The sequence below is a fragment of the Hyperolius riggenbachi genome, chromosome 7 (genome assembly GCF_040937935.1).
Source record: "Hyperolius riggenbachi isolate aHypRig1 chromosome 7, aHypRig1.pri, whole genome shotgun sequence".
Lineage (NCBI taxonomy): Eukaryota > Metazoa > Chordata > Amphibia > Anura > Hyperoliidae > Hyperolius > Hyperolius riggenbachi.
In genome coordinates this window covers 161224855-161242365 of record NC_090652.1, presented here as the reverse complement: position 1 = coordinate 161242365, position 17511 = coordinate 161224855, and the positions used below count along the sequence as shown (strand labels likewise).

The 17511-nt window shown below is 40.9% G+C and overlaps 1 protein-coding gene across 1 annotated transcript in view; it reads right to left on the bottom strand.

Moving 5' to 3' along the window:
* Window positions 1-17511, bottom strand: part of UQCRC2 (ubiquinol-cytochrome c reductase core protein 2) — a 46512-nt gene that overhangs the window by 9033 nt on the left and 19968 nt on the right. The window contains exons 6-9 of the mRNA XM_068244820.1: window positions 3988-4112; window positions 3751-3848; window positions 3386-3443; window positions 72-167 (exon numbers count right to left, since the gene is read on the bottom strand). Coding sequence (XP_068100921.1) covers window positions 72-167; window positions 3386-3443; window positions 3751-3848; window positions 3988-4112 — 377 coding nt within the window. The remainder of the gene's footprint in view (window positions 1-71; window positions 168-3385; window positions 3444-3750; window positions 3849-3987; window positions 4113-17511) is intronic.

The window sequence follows — 17511 nt, the reverse complement described above, 5'->3', positions numbered from 1 at the left end:
ATGTGACAAAGATCTTACAGTAATTATTTCTGTAAGTACAGTAGAAAAGAGGGAGGGTACAGCATACATACCACCACGATACTGAGATTTGACAGTAGTAGGGCCGGCACCACTTCTGATGTTAAGGAATTGCTCTCCAACTTGTTTAAGGACGGAATGGCTGACACCTAACGTAGAAAAGAATTTGGTCATTTCTTAAATTTCTAAAACTGAGAAGTTGTGTTTATCACAAACTAGTATTAGTTACCTAACAGAGTATTAGTTACCGAACATCACCGCACATTAGCAGACCTTTTTATACCAAAATGTTGGTTAAAAGTGTAAGGTGTCTGCTTACCTGCAGATGCGATAACTACGTTTGGGGCCCCCTATTCAGAGTACACCTTGTGAGTGTACCCATAACCATAGCTACCTCTCCTCTCTCCAACTACAGTTCTTGCTTTTTGCTGGCAAGCTTCATAGCTGGTTGCTAGAGCTCCAGGCTCACTGTAGTCACATGAAAGTGATGTTAGAGCTTAATGCTGGGCATACATGGCTCGACTGCTCCTTATCAATCGAGCCGCTGATGGCTCGATTAATAATTTCCGACGTGTCCGATCACCGCGTGGATCGATTCCCAGCTCGGTGCGATAATGCGCCGGTATCGAGCCAACGCGTCTCCACGCTTGCGCGCGGATCGATTCCCGCTCGTCCCCGCGGGCACTTCCTTATCAGCGCTTCATTTTGGCTCATTGTCTGCCCGCGGGGACGAGCGTGAATCGATCCGCGCGCATGCGCGGAGATGCGCCGGCTCGATACCGGCGCATTATCGCACCGTGTATGCCCAGCATGATGCTAGGCATATACGGTCAGATACTTGTTATCAATTGAGCCGCTGATGGCTCGATTGATAATATCCGATGTGTCCGATCACCGCGGCGGATCGATTCTGCTCTTGATCCCCGCGGGCGGACAATAGAAAAAAACGAGCGACTGATAAGAAGCACCCGCGGGGACGAGCGGGAATCGATCCCCGTGCACTGGCTCGATTACGGCGCACAATTGCACAGTGTATGCCCAGCATTAGGGGCAAGTTACCACGTTGCTGGGGAGAAGCTTCCACTGTGCAATCTGCATGAGAGGTAGAGTAGCACATCAGGGGGGTGCTTATAGGTGGATCACTGCATTTGGTTCATTTTTTTTTTTATTTAAGACAAAAAAGGCAAGCGTTGGGCCTTATCCACGGTGACACTTGGTAAATTAGTAAAGGACAACTATACAGCAGTTTTTGTCAACATTATTACAGCATGTACACTTACAAATACAATATATCTAGATTCAGCCCTGTTTCTAGGGGTGGGCGAGGTGGGTGTACAGCCCAGGGCACAGTAAGGGAGGGGAAAGCAGGGACTCAGCCACAGGGACTCAGCCACCGGCCCCCACCCCCTCGGGTCTCCCCCCATGCTCCCCCTTTCATTCAAAAGATTTATGGGCAGCGTCGGGAAGCGGTTTACTCACATTTTGGGCTCAATGCGAAGATCACATGCCACAGGGCTTGGCTGCCTTCAGCGCCACTCACTACTTTCGCTAATCGGGAAGTAATGGGTGGCGCTGGAGATACAGCGGCCTGTGAGCTTCGCATGGAGCCCGGAAGGTGAGTAAACAACTGCTTCCCACCGCTGCCCATAAATCTCTTGAATGGAGGGGGAGCAGGGAGGGGGACCCTAAGAAGAGGGAGGAGTTGGGCCCCCATCCCCGCGGCTGAGTCCATGTGGTCGCTGCTCACCCCGCACCTATACCTTGGCTAAGCTAGATTGGGGGCATCTATACCTGGCTAACCTATACTAGGGGCAACTATACCTGCGGACCTATAATTGGGGCACCTATACTGGGGCAAAAAACATGGCAACCTATACTAGGGGCACCTATACCTGGATACCTATACTTGAGGGCTAAATACCGCACTGCAAATAACGTTTGAGCCCACGGGGCGGGGGTGATGTTGCAATTTTTACACCCTCCCCCTGGGTAACTGCCCTATATAGATTTGTAAGGAGTGCTCCATAACAGCTCAAGTATTCTATCCAAAGGCTCCATTGGCTTACTTATTTTTAACGTACAACTTTAGGTTTGTTTATGTTTGATTTTCACTTTCTTTTATCTGAAAGTCACTTTAACAAATTGGAGAGTGGTAGAGGAAAAAACAGAGAGAACCGGGAGCCCAATCTGGTGCAATATCGTTAGTCGATCGAGGTATACAAATAAACGATAGAGTTTATACTCACAAAATTGGGTTGCAAATGGCTGCAACCACTTGTGTTCGCAGGTGGGGAATAGACCGTCCCCACTCTAATTCCTGGAAGATCGCTGCTCCAAAAAGGTGATTGGAAAGTTGAGACAACTAAACCGAATCTCCCCTAGTGCATAGGGGTATCTACTTTACTTAGGAGTAAGAAGCAGGCGCCCGGGAAGGATTCTGTATGTCGGTATATAAAATCTATAACCTATAGCTCTATATGGTAGTGTCCAACAATAGTATATAGAATAACATTAGGTTGTCCTCCCTTATAGCTGTCCCGTTAGGGATAAAAGCAAGAAGATGCTTGAATAAAAAAGTTCAGATTTATTGGTGCACTTTAACAAATTGGGATAGGATTAAGTAACTCAAGCAAAACGTGTTGGCAACAGACTGTATGGATCCATAAAAGTGGCAATGGAGCATCAATACAAATTAAATGTACTATTGATTTATACTGTATAGTGCCATCCTTTTCCGTGGTGCTGCACAGAATTACAAACAAACATGGTTACATAAATATAGTTGGTAGACAACTAGAAACGATCACGAAGGTGCAAATAATTCTAACTTGCATACAAAGTGTGTACAGCTTGGAAATATATCAATCAAAACCAACACTAAGCTAATGTGTTTGTATGCAGCTTGAAGCTGGACCAATCTGCAAGAAATTTGTATGCAAGCTAGAATTTATGAGCAACTTAACCATTACATGGGGAGAGACTGGCCATGGGTCCATCGATTGTTTGAATATCGAATGCAGTCACCACAGCGCAGCCGACCGAGCCCTTTCAAGCAAGTTCTTTCCAGCATGCCAGATCGATTGATTTCCAGTCAAATCGATCAAAACAAAACTATCAATTGGGCAGCCATGTTGTGGCTTCAATCTCTGCCAGATTCAATCAATCGTTATGATTGAATCAGCTGCCTAAAGATGCAGCAAATCAAACAAACAATCTATAGGCACCTTTACTTTTGCTGGTGACACATTTTTTTCTGTGTCTCTAAAGAACAAGGAAATAACCTGGCAGAAATCCCATGACAGTTTCCTGTAAGAAGAAATCATCACGGAAAGCATTTACATGCACACATCTTTCAATATATACACACCTAATCCAACCAGGGCCATTCTTGCACTTGTGAAATGATGCTGCACAAACTGCTGCAACTGGAAGAAAAACATAAATGCTGTAGATCTACAATGGATTCTAAAACCCAGACACCCCTCGCCCAAATTTGCAATGTATTGGGGAATTGATGGGAACATATGGGTATTGTTAGAAGGAATATAAAATTCATGGACAGTCTTAAATTCGGGTTAATAGTTGTAAATTGCAAGGGAAATGTTTTACTGAACAAGTTTAAATGGCCACAAATCTAAACATCCCCACATAAAGCACAGAATAGTGTAGACCTTCCTTTTCACACCATTCATAGCATGTAAAGTAACAAACTGAAAGTTAACTAAATGTTACCTCATCTGGTGAAACTTTCCCAATTCTGTAGTCAGGACAGAACAAAGAATTAGAAAGACCGTTACGGTAAGCAGCAGCATGGAGGTTCTCCAAGACACCTGGAATAATGACAAATAAATGGGCATAAGACTGTGTTTTACAAATGAAACATTTTTCTGTTGCTTTCACAATATGGCAAAATGAAATTGTTCAATTGAAAAAGATAGCCAGTATCAAACAAAAACATCAGCTACTCACCAACTTGTGGATCTTGATAAGCCAAAGCTTTATCAGTCTTTACTCTGCTGGTGAGGTCAGATACCTCCCAATGCCTGAACTCTGGGGCAGTAGTGACATTAATGAGATATTCCATTACGGTATCCCTGTAAAAATAAAAAGGATTTCTCACAAATACTTTTATGGTATTGTCAGACATACAGGAAACAATTTCTAAAATTCAATACAGATGCAATTGCTATGCCTACTTTTTTTTAAAGCCAACCAAGAACAGTTACTCAAGCTGGAGCCCTAATAAGCATCTTTAGAACCCTGAAGAGAAGCAGGTAATTTGGGAACATCAGTGGGAGGGGGTTTTGTGTGAGAATAGGTTAGGCATAAATATCGGTAAATTGTGTGGTGTGTGTGTCAGTTCGGATAAACCTCAAGTAGAAGCCAATAATTACTCTTATCGTCAATTGGATTTCTACATAGTCTCCACGACAGGTCCACCAGGAAATTACCCCATCCATCCCTGGGACAGGAAGAACAGTTCAATTTACCACCTCCTACCTCCAGTGTTTAGAATATCACCTTGTATCATTAGGAGACTTGCCGTTTGTCTTATGGGTGGGTTGCCCCACCTGCCACGGAGGCTATGGGGAAATCCAATTACCAGTAAGAGTAATTATTGGCTTCCACTTGCCTCCACAACAGGTCCACCAGGAGATATAGAATATCACATGCCCTAGGGTGGGACCACCCAAGTCTTGATTGCTTGGTAGATCCAAACAGTAATGCTTTATGAATGTATCATAAGAGGCCCATGTGGCATCCTTGCAGAATTTTGCAGGACTTTTGAGGACTTACTGTAGAACAGAAGCAAGGGATGAAGATTTTCTGCTCCTTGTGGAAATCAGACATAACTTTCGGAGAAAAATGAGGGAGGCAACGTAAAAATAATTATATCCTCCAGGATAGACCTGAATGGGGATTTAATGTTTAAGGCCTGTATTTCTCCAATACACCTGGCCGCAGTTATTGCCAATCCATAATTTTAGGCAAAGATTCAAGAAATTAAATTACATAGTTATTTTGGTTGAAAAAAGACATACGTCCATCGAGTTCAACCAGTATAAAGTAGAACACCAGCCTGCTCCCTTACATATCCCTGTTGATCCAGAGGAAGGCGAAAAAAACCCCACAAGGCATGGTCCAATTAGCCCCTAAAGGGAAAAATTTCTTCCCGACTCCAGATGGCAATCAGATAAAATCCCTGGATCAACATCATTAGGCATTACCTAGTAATTGTAGCCATGGATGTCTTTCAACGCAAGGAAAGCATCTAAGCCCCCTTTAAATGCAGGTATAGAGTTTGCCATAACGATTTCCTGTGGCAATGCATTCCACATCTTATTTACTCTTACTGTAAAGAACCCTTTCCTAAATAAATGGCTAAAACGTTTTTCCTCCATGCGCAGATCATGTCCTCTAGTCCTTTGAGAAGGCCTAGGGACAAAAAGCTCATCCGCCAAGCTATTATATTGCCCTCTGATGTATTTATACATGTTAATTAGATCCCCTCTAAGGCGTCTTTTCTCTAGACTAAATAAACCCAGTTTATCTAACCTTTCTTGATAAGTGAGACCTTCCATCCCACGTATCAATTTTGTTGCTCGTCTCTGCACCTGCTCTAAAACTGCAATATCTTTTTTGTAATGTGGTGCCCAGAACTGAATTCCATATTCCAGATGTGGCCTTACTAGAGAGTTAAACAGGGGCAATATTATGCTAGCATCTCAAGTTTTTATTTCCCTTTTAATGCATCCCAAAATTTTGTTAGCTTTAGCTGCAGCTGCTTGGCATTGAGTACGATTATTTAACTTGTTGTCAATGAGTACTCCTAAGTCCTTCTCCAAGTTTGATGTCCCCAACTGTATCCCATTCATTTTGTATGGTGCTAGACCATTAGTACGTCCAAAATGCATGACTTTACATTTGTCAACATTGAATTTCATCTGCCATGTATGTGCCCATATAGCCATCCTTTCCAGATCCTGTTGCAATATGACACTATCTTCCTGAGAGTTGATGATTCTGCACAATTTTGTATCATCTGCAAAAATAGCAACATTGCTCACTACTGCATATACTGTACTAGGTCATTAATAAATAAATTGAAGAGCACTGGACCCAGAACAGACCCCTGTGGGACCCCACTGCTAACAGTCTCCCATTTTGAGTACGATCCATTGACCACAACTCTTTGTTTTCTGTCCATTAGCCAGTTCCCTATCCATGAACACAGACTCTTCCCCAGTCCTTGCATCCTCAACTTTTGCACCAAACTTTTGTAGGGAACAGTGTTGAAGGCCTTTGCAAAGTCCAAGTATATCACATCTACAGCATTCCCAATATCCATATTAGCATTCACTACCTCATAAAAGCTGAGCATGTTAGTCAAACAGGACCTGTCTTTAGTAAACCCATGTTGATGCTGAGAAATAAGATTATTTTCTACTATGAAGTCATGTATAGTATCTCTTAGTAACCCCTCAAATTACAGGTCTATAATTACCTGGATCTGATTTTTTGCCCTTCTTAAATAATGGGAAACCGTGGGCTGTACGCCAATCCACTGGGACTCTACCAGTTGCAAGAGAGTCACAAAAGATAAGATAAAGGGGTTTATCTATAACTGAACTTAATTCCCTTAGGACCCGAGGATGCATGCCATCCGGGCCAGGTGCCTTGTCTATTTTTAATTTATTTAGTCTTGCCTTCACTTCTTCCTGTGTTAAGTATTTACCGTATTTTTTTGGAATATAAGACGCTCCGGACTATAAGACGCACCTAGGTTTAGAGGGCAAAAATAAGGGAAAAAAAAAATACTTAAAATCAGGGGGAAAAATACTAAACCTAGTGCGTCTATGGTACAAGGGCGTCTTATGGATCTTTATCCCAAAAACTGTCTCTAAGCTACTCTGTCTACACTACACTGACCAGCTTCACTAACTAATCACTGCTGCACCCACCAAGTACACACTACACTAAACCCTATCGCCCCCCACCAGCTAAGTAAATGACAGTGCTCATGAATAATATCTAGCAAAAATGAAAAGTGTGCAGCAAAAAAGAAAGTGCACTGTATATAAACACTATATGGCGGGGGGCGTGGCTAGCAGCACGCAGGGATGGCTGCCTGAAGAGAGAGCTCTCTCATCTAACCATCTAAAGCGGCACTAATCAGCCTAATTAGTGACAAAATGATTAATGATCTGGAGGGGGAACAGCCGATGGACATGGAGGCTAACCGCAAAAGGAAAAAGAATAGTGGCAAGCCTAAGAAATTAACAGATTTCTTCACAGAGCGGCGACAACGCTCCGTCTCACATACTTAAGATGATGCTGACACTGAAGATTTACTTCAGGCCTCAGATGACGCAGTACAGAAAACAGATCAAACGGCTCATTCAGAGCCACAAATCATTAGCTCTGCTCTAGATAACATTAACGAGGGGTCAGAAACTCCTCCGGAGGGTTCACCTTCTTTGAGAAGCCCTGTAAAATCCAGGCAGAGGCTCACAGGTCATAGCGATTCCTCTCTCCAGCTAGAGTCTGCTGTCATAAATCCCTCACAGGAAACAGCTGCTGTAACATCTCACTGTTTACTAGAGGAGTTACAAACTAATGATCAGCCTTTAACACAAGATTTAATGAAGAATATGTTACTTTTGCTGAAACAATCTCTGGCTGCTGACATTTCTTCATTGTCACGCTCTGTTAATGCATCTATTACTGACATGGAGGATAGAATATCAACTACTGAAGATAGGGTTAATGCACTCTCTCTTGAGCATAATAAGATAGTGGACACACTAGAACATAATGCTGAAGAATTTGACCAGATGAAGCGTAAAATTATCGATTTGGAAGATAGAAACCGACGTCAGAACCTTAAAGTTAGAGGGATACCAGAATTGATATCTAGTGATCAGTTAAAGCCATACCTGATAAAAATTTTCAAGATTGTGAGTCCTGAAACACCTGAGAAAAATCATAATTGACAGAGCACACAGGGTTCCAAAACCCAAGCATTTACCTGATAATATTCCAAGAGATGTAGTACTCAGATTAGCGTTCTACCACGTCAAGGATAATATACTCCAAGCCATGTTCAAGTCCCGCGCACTACCGGAGCAGTACAAGCATATACAAATATATCCTGATCTGTCACAAGCTACATTGAAATTCAGAAGAGATATGCGAGTCATCACATCCACTTTAAACAATCATCAGATTAAATACAAATGGGGGTTTCCCCTTAAACTGTTAATCTCCAAAGCAGGATCAACGCATGTCATAAGTGATGTTAAAGAAGGGCTCTGCCTTTTTAAAAGTTGGAAAATTAAACCAGACACCTCTGCAACTATTACGACAAGCAAGACACCTTTTCAAGGAAGTGTTAATCCCTTTGACTGGCGTACTAAAAAGTGAAGTTTCATATGGTGGTTAGGTGACATCTTTTGGTATCTGTGACTTTGGTTGCCATTTGCATGTGCTATATATGGAGAGATCATATTATTAGGTCCTCCTTGGCCCTCTACTTAATAGCCACTCTAAACATCAAAGTGGTTATATGTTTTTTTACATACTTGTTACAGTTTTTGTTTTGTTTAGTTTATTTAGGTTCTGCCCAAATTCTTTTTATTAGATACAATAGCATATCTTTTCTAGATCATAAGCTAACAGTCAACATGGTTGTCAGAAATAACAACATTATTTTCCTCTCTTTTATAACTTCCAAGCATTACATCAACCTAACATGGAGCTGAAGTTTAGTTCTATAAACGTTAATGGTTTAAATTCACCCTTCAAACGGTTTGCTTTAAATAAAGATTTATTGCTTTTAAAGCCAGATATCTTGCTAGCACAAGAAACACATTTAACTGATAGTACACAAAGTTATTGCAAGGTAAAAGAATATCCAACTATTATTTTTAACAATTTTCATAAGAAGAAAAGAGGACTGTTATTGGCTTTTCATCAACGACTTTCTGTAGATATTAAGGAGATCATTAAAGATTCTCAAAGTAGATATATCATTATTGTATGCATTATAGATAATGAACCCATAACAGTTGTAAACTTATATGCTCCTAATACGAGACAATTAACATTTATTAAGTCAGTCATTCATAAAGCCAGACTTAAAGCACAAGGTTCACTTATTATTGCAGGGGACTTCAATATTTGTATTGACCCAAAACTAGATTCTACGCATCCCAATAGAATAAAGGTCCCTTCATTAAATAAAACCCTCCATATAGAGAACCTCTTTGATCCCTGGAGGACTCTCCATGCTAATGAAAAAGATTATTCATATTATTCCCATGTTCATAAATCCTGGTCCCGAATAGATTTTTTTTTAGTAGATAGAATATTGCTACAGTCTGTAAAGGATGTACAAATTCATCCGATCACTTGGTCTGATCATGCCCCTATTACACTTTCCCTACGGTCCAACAAACATCAACCTTCAACAGGATCTTGGAAGATGAATAGCTCACTATTTGCCACACAAGATAGTCGACAATATATAAGTGACCAACTTAGAGAATTTTTTTCTATTAATGAAAGTGACCAGATGGATACTTCTACAGTATGGGCTGCTCATAAAGCTTTTCTGAGAGGTATATTGATTAGGCTGGGAGCCACTAGGAAGAGAAATAAATTAGAAAAAGTTAATAACATCCTAACTCAAATAAAATCTTTGGAAAGTTCTTTAAAAGACAAATTTAATAGTGTATTGCATGAGGATCTCTTTAAGCTCAGACAGGAATTGAGGATTTTACTACAAGATGATTATCAATATATGCTATCAAAGGTTAAACTCTCCCAATATTCACAGAGTAATAAAGCTAATAAAAAAATTAGCAAATATATTGAAACATAGACAAGCTAGAGCTAGAATTAAGAGTATAATCCATCCTCATACAAACGAAATATTATATAATCCAAAGTTCATAGTGGATGCTTTTAGTGATTATTATAGTGATTTATATAATCTGAAATTGGATCAAAGTATTCCTCAACCTACCGAAAATACCTTAAACTCTGACATTTCGATTTCTGAGGTAATTGCTGCCATAAAAAGTATGAAACCTAATAAGGCTCCTGGCCCAGATGGGTTTACAAACAATTATTTTCAGACTTTTCAGGTCCTTCTGGCTCCCAGACTATGTAATTTGTTTAATTCATTCATTCAGAAAGGTGCATTGCCTAAAGAATACCTCTTAGCTAGAATTTCTATTATACCCAAACAAGATAAAGATGATAGTCTTACTTCTAGCTATAGGCCTATATCTCTTCTAAATGGAGATACTAAATTATATTCAAAAATTATTGCTACGCGACTTCTAAAGATTCTACCTACTGTAATTGGTCTTGATCAAGTGGGCTTTGTGAAGGGTCGGCAATCCAGTGATGGAACAAGACGGTTCATAAACCTATTACGTTATACAGATTTAAATAAGGTGCCTTCTCTGTATCTTTCTCTAGATGCAGAGAAGGCATTTGATAGGGTTCATTGGGGATTTCTTTCAGCAACACTTAAAAAATTTGGGATAGTGGGAAATATTCATCAAGGGATAATGGCATTATACACATGTCCTACGGCTGTAGTGTCATCTAATGGATTCACATCTAAAGAATTTCTTATAACTAATGGGACACGACAGGGATGCCCTCTTTCCCCATTGATATTTACTCTAATAATGGAGACTTTAGCAACTGCCATTAGAGATAACCCCGAAATACAGGGTATCCAAATAGCTGAATATCATCATAAAATTGGGTTATTTGCAGATGATACCATCCTTGCTATTACTAGTCCCAAAATATCTTTACCAATTCTGGTTGAGGTTCTCTAAAGCTTCATATTATAAAATTAATCATTCTAAATCATTTATCTTGGGGGTTCATATTTCTAACCAAATTATTAAAGAATTACAAAGTAAATATACTTTTCCCTGGGTTTCAAACTCAATAAAATACCTTGGCATTACACTCTCCAAAAATTTTAATGATCTCTATAAATTAAATTATGCCCCTCTTCTACAAAAAATTAAAAAAGAACTTAAAAACATTTCATTAAATAGCCTTTCTTGGGCTGGCAGGCTAGCAGCTTACAAAATGCAAACCCTTCCTAAGATAACGTATATACTTCGTACAGTTCATATTCCGATTAAACCAAAATTCTTTAAGGAAATAAATAAGATCATAACTGAGTATATATGGAATGGCAAACGACATAGAACAAAGCTTACAGTACTAATGATTCCTAAACGGTTAGGGGGGATAGGTGTGCCTTGCATTAGGGCTATGTACTATGCATGCAACATAGAGATATCAAAAGCTTGGTGGCATCAACGTACTGATCTTCCATTGTGGGTACAAATCGAACAATCCCTCGTTAAAGGTGATCTAAAGAGTTATCTTTTAGCTAACATGATACAGAAAACTATCAAAATTCCTTCTTTTCCCACAATTCAATCCACTATTTCAGCTTGGAGATACCTGATTAAATCCATCAAAAGTGAAGAAGTCATGATACCTTCTATCCCTTTAACAACCTTTTCTTATTTAATTAACACTATTAATCTAAATAGGTGGATTAAATCTGGCATAACTAGTATTAATTTATTAGTCCAAAATGGTAATTTTTTATTGTTTTCAGAGATTGTTAAGAAGTATTCTTTACCAATCACTGAATTCTATACATTTCTTCAATTAAAGCACTGCTGGTCTAAGGTAAAACACAAATTACCCCTGGTTCCCAAAAGATTATTACAATATATTTGTGCTACTCTTCCCTTAAAAAAAGGCATCTCGCTTTGTTATGAGGAACTCATTAAGGGGAATGAACATCAACTCCAATGTTACACTAACCAGTGGTCAATAGAAATGCAAACTAAAATAACAATCCTTCATATTAAGCAAGCCTCTTTACATATTTCTCGTTTTTCTAAGTGTATAACACATTGGGAAACATTTCATAAAATTTTATTAAGATGGTATGTTACTCCTTTAATTGTATCCAAATTTGCACTCCAATTGTTGGAGGAATTGTGGGAAGATAGGTACTCTTTATCATATTTTGTGGCAATGTCCCTTTATTAGTACTTTATGGCAAGAAATAGTACATTTTATTTTAGAAAACATTTGGGAAGATTTCCAACTAACTCCTCAGTTGGCTCTGTTACATATAGGCATAGATGAAATTCCACTGAATTACAGGCTTGAGATTTCTCAGGTGATCTGTGCCACCAGACATCGAATAGTGTGTGAGTGGAAATCAAGTGACTCCCCATCCCTTTCCCAAGTTATTTCCTTATATAACTTAAATATATCCATGGAGAATAGATTAAGAAAGAACGCATAATATATGCCATAATTTTAAGAGAGACATCTATGCTAATCCATAATATAATGCTTCTTATTATAATACATTTAATAGCTTTATTCTGACCCACCAGTAAATAAGATTGAGGGACTAGAACCTACTTTGATTGTTTTTACTTTTATGTTAATACTGTTGTATTTTCATATTGTGTTAGTTTACCTTGACATGTTATTTCTATTGTGCATATTTCAAGGGAGTTTGAATGTTAAAATATGCGTATGTTATTTAAAAATTTAGCAGATGTCAATGTTGCTCAATTTATTGTTGTATAATTATTTTCTGCTAATAAAAATTTGAAAGTAAAAAAAAATAAAAATAAACACTATATGGCAGAAATACCCAATAATGACAGGCAGTTAAAAAAAAAAAAAAGTGCAGTGCAGACCAGGAAAGCATAAACACAAATCAGCAGTAGCGTGAAAAAAAGAGACCATGGACGACTGTACTATGCTGTACTATGCTATACATTGCTGTTATAAGGGAGAGTCACCAGGTAAGCAGAGCAGCTGGAGTGCACAAACCAGAAGATAGCCGGTACAAGAATCACTCACCGGGAAAGCAGAGCAGCTTCACTCCGAAGTCCCACACAGGCCACCTGATGCCGGAGTGGATTTGTGTATAAGGGGGAGGCCAGGAGGTCCCATCCTCGTGCGCAGTGTTACTTCCGAGTCGCGTCCACTGCTCGCTTGCTAATACGCAATCCAGGAAGTCAGCATCTCATTGGAGCAGAACATGGCTTCCCGCTGTTGCCTAGCAACAATAACGCCACAACTAGACGGCGCCTGTCATCTCTTTGATGATAGCGCGAGCCGCGTGATCCGCGCTATCATCAAAGAGATGACAGGCGCCGTCTAGTTGTGGCGTTATTGTTGCTAGGCAACAGCAGGAAGCCGTGTTCTGCTCCAATGAGATGCTGACTTCCTGCATTGCGTATTAGCAAGTGAGCAGTGGACGGGACTCGGAAGTAACACTGCGCACGAGGATGGGACCTCCTGGCCTCCCCTTATACACAAATCCACTCCGGCATCAGGTGGCCTGTGTGGGACTTCGGAGTGAAGCTGCTCTGCTTTCCCGGTGAGTGATTCTTGTACCGGCTATCTTCTGGTTTGCGCACTCTTGTATTGCGGGCTGCGGGCTTAGGTGGCAGAGGACTCGGCCACATGGAGGAACGGCTGCTCATGGATGGGGGAGGTACTTTTGAGCCAGGAGGAAGGCGGGCAAAGCAAGGCCGAACATGCTTTCACGTCACTGTGCCCAGACTCTGCTTTGGCCGGCCCTTTTTACCGTATATTCGGAATATAAGGCGCACCCACTTTTTCCCCCCAGCTTTGGGGAATAAAAAGTGCGTCTTATATTCCGAAAAATACGGTAATATTACAGTTAGAAGATTGAGACTCTTCCGCCTCTGTAGTTTGCAACAGTGCTGTTTCTTTTGTGAAGACAGAAGCAAAGAAAGCATTTAATAACTCTGCCTTACCTTGGTCATCCACCATTGAGTTCCCATCCTCATTCTTTAGGAGTCCTATACAGTCAACCTTTCTTTTTTTAGAGTTAATGTACTTGTAAAACTTTTTTGGGTTAGATTTGATATCATTAGCGATTTGTTTTTCAGCTTCAATCTTTGCCTGCCTAATTTCTTTTTTACAATTTTTATTGCACTCCTTATAATTGCTTAGTGCAGCCTTGGTCCCCTCCTGTTTTAAGACCTTATAGGCATTCTTTTTCCTCTTCATTTTATCTTTAACCTTTCTATTCATCCATAGAGGCCTTTTTTATTCCTAGATATTTTGTTTCCATATGGGATATACATACTACAATATTGATTGAGTATAAGTTTAAAAGCTTGCCATTTCCCTTCAGTGTCTTCCCCTTGTAGTACATTATTCCAGTTCACCAAACTTAGTGCCTGCCTAATTTGATTGAACTTTGCTTTTCTAAAATTCATAGTTTTAGTGGTCCCGCTGCCCCGTGGCCTACCAGTCACCAGATCAAAAGTTATGTTGTGATCACTATTTCCCAAATGTTCTTGAACCTGCACATTTGATACATTATCTGGTCTATTAGAAATGATCAGATCCAGTAACGCATTCCCCCTAGTTGGTTCAGTTACCATTTGAGTCAAGTAATTGTCCTGTAGCGCTGCCAGAAATCTGTTGCTTTTACCAGAATGGGTAGCCTCAATACTCCAGTCAATGTCTGGATTGAATAATGAAGTCTTGTACTAAATTCAGATCCCAAGGCAGTACAGTAGGTTTCGTCACCACCAACTTTCTTTTCACCTCCTTATTAAATCTTTTATTCAGGTAATTTGAAATAAAAGGATCAAATAAGCGCATAAAGCTGCTAACTGCACTTTAAAGAGTAACTGTTAGACCCAAAAATGAAATTTAAATCTCTATTGCAATGTTTTATTTACTTTTTAAGTGAGCCAAAAAGGCAATGCAGAAGTTAAAAATCAATCTAATTTTTTTACTATGTAGCCTTTTCCCCAAGCTCCGGACGCAAAGCCGCATATCAGATACTGCTGAGCATGCCTATGTCTGCCCGACCCCCCTCTCCCCCCCAGGACCAGGTGCCGATATATTCTCACCCCAAACAGCTGACCGCTCTGACACGGAGAGAGAGCGGGAGCACTTCCAGCGCCGCCACCGCAGAGCAGCCGCCACCGTGCATAGATTTAGAATCCATCTTAAGTGCTTCAGAGTTGTAAAACAAACTGAATATGATCTTAGGACTTCCCTAATTTTTGAAGCTATCAGAAGATTGTCTAGAAAGGGATCTATGAAAAAAAAAAAAAAAATCTTCTGCATTCTCAGAAAAAGCTGCTAATATAACCATAATCTTTCATAAAGAGCCTGGAAACACTTGGTATCCCAAAAAAGGAAGCGCTTTGGACTGCAGATAAAAGTCCTAGGATTGAATCTGGACTGCTGCTTAACTGTTTGCCGACCGCGTCACGGCGATGGGCATGGCCGCTGCGGCAGCCCCAGGACCGCCTAACACCGATCGGCATAAAGTCCTGGAGCTTCAGTTTGCAGGAGATCGTGCGCAGGCTGCGCGCGCATCTCCTGCTTGGTAGGCAGCAGCAATCGCCGCTCGGAGACTGTTGGACCGTCTGTAAACATAGTACAGCGCTGCGATCTACAGCAGCGCTGTACTGGGGACAGCTGTGTGACACGGCTGCCCCCTGGGTGGCAAGACAGCGATCTGCTGTCATAGGCTGAAGCCTATGACAGCCGATCACTATGATTTGTTGGAAAAAAAAAATTATAGTAACCTTGATTTAAAAAAAAAAAATATATTTGTAAACAAACAACAACAAACAAACAAACATCTGGGGGACGATCAGACCCCACCAATAGAGAGCTTGGCCTTAAATCTGCAGTGGCCAATTTAACAAAACATTGTCTCGTCTTTAGGGGGGTTTAACACTGCGGTCTTCAAGAGGTTAACCTCCCTGGCCTTCAATTTCCCCAGGATTTCTGTACAAAAAGTGATCCAATTAATTTTCATAACCTTTTTCTCCTGTAACTTGCCAAAATGTGTCAAGCAAGGGTCTAGCATACAGTGCAGGAGGGTATGGAGTATACGTCAATACTGTTCACAGCAGGTTTTGTATTGACATGCACAACAGTCAATACCGCTAGAGAGGTTAAAAACATTCATATTGCCCGACTCCAGGCGCCTGAGCAGCAGCCACTAGGGCAGGCTCAGTAGGCATTAGCAGTGTAGTCTCGCTCAAGGTCTACTTACGGAATGGGTGCAGGATTACTGAACAGGAAGAGCCAAGGTTTAAACACCGGTCAACTGTGTCAGAGGCAAAGCCCTTAAAGGAGGAGTCAGGCAAATTAGACAAAATCTGCTTTACTCACCTGGGGGTTTATCCAGCCCCTTGCAGCCAACTATCCCACGCTGTCACCTCCACTCTTCGCGCACGGTGCAGAGGACGACCTCGAGATCACCCTTACTGCGCCTGCATCAAGCGCCGCTGTCAATCATGGACACATTGTGCACTTGTGCAGTAAACGGCTGACAACGTGGTCGTGATTGACAGCGGCGCTTGACACCGGTGCAGTAAGGGCGACCTCGTGGCCGTCCACTGCACCGTGCGGCGAGAGCGGAGGGGACAGTCGGCTGCAAGGGCCTGGAGAAAGCCCCAGGTGAGTAAAGCAGATTTTGTCCAATTTGCCTGATGACTCCTTTAGCCACCACACTAGCCACAGCCACCTTTGTCTGAAAAGTAAACTTGCTATCAGAATAACTATGCATAATCTTTGCATACAATTATTTGAAAAGTAGCATTGCAATGAGAATATCTACGGTATGTGCTGCAAAAAATCTACAGCATGCTATCCATAAATCCCCCGGTCCACAATGTCAGAGGCAAAGCCCTTAAAGGAGGAGTCAGGCAAATTAGACAAAATCTGCTTTACTCACCTGGGGCTTTCTCCAGCCCCTTGCAGCCAGCTCTCCGCACACGGTGCAGAGGACGACCTTGAGATCACCCTTACTGCGCCTGCATCAAGCACTGCTGTCAATGACTTATCGCATAGGTCAATTCGCATCAATGGAAACTACTCAATTGACCTGAATTGGTTGCAGCTTCTGCATAGCAACGCTTGTAGCGGAAACGGGTTCTATCTGAAAAGCAACACTGCAATCCGAATATCTATGTGCTTAATCCTTGCACATAATTCTTATCTGAAAAGCACAATTGCAATCAGAATACAAAATTGCGATCAGAATGTCTTTGCACATATGCATATTATTTGAGCCAAAAAGTAATTTTCCTTCAACAGAAGGTCGCAACTTTATTTTGGCTAGAGAATCACTGTCCCAATATTTCAGCCACAAGAACCTTCTAGTAGGATTAATCACAAACTGAGCAGTAATTCTGACTGCTTCCCAAGATTTGTCAGCAGGAAATTTTGCAGCAAATCTTAAAGTTGAAACAAATTGAGCAATGATTTCAATTGGAGATCCATTTACTAAATGGGTCTGCATCTCCTGCAACCAGATTATGAAGCACCTGGCTGTGCAAGCGAATGCTAAAAGAGTGAAATGAGGCTGCCCGCCTCCCAAGCTCTCTCAATGAGATCCTC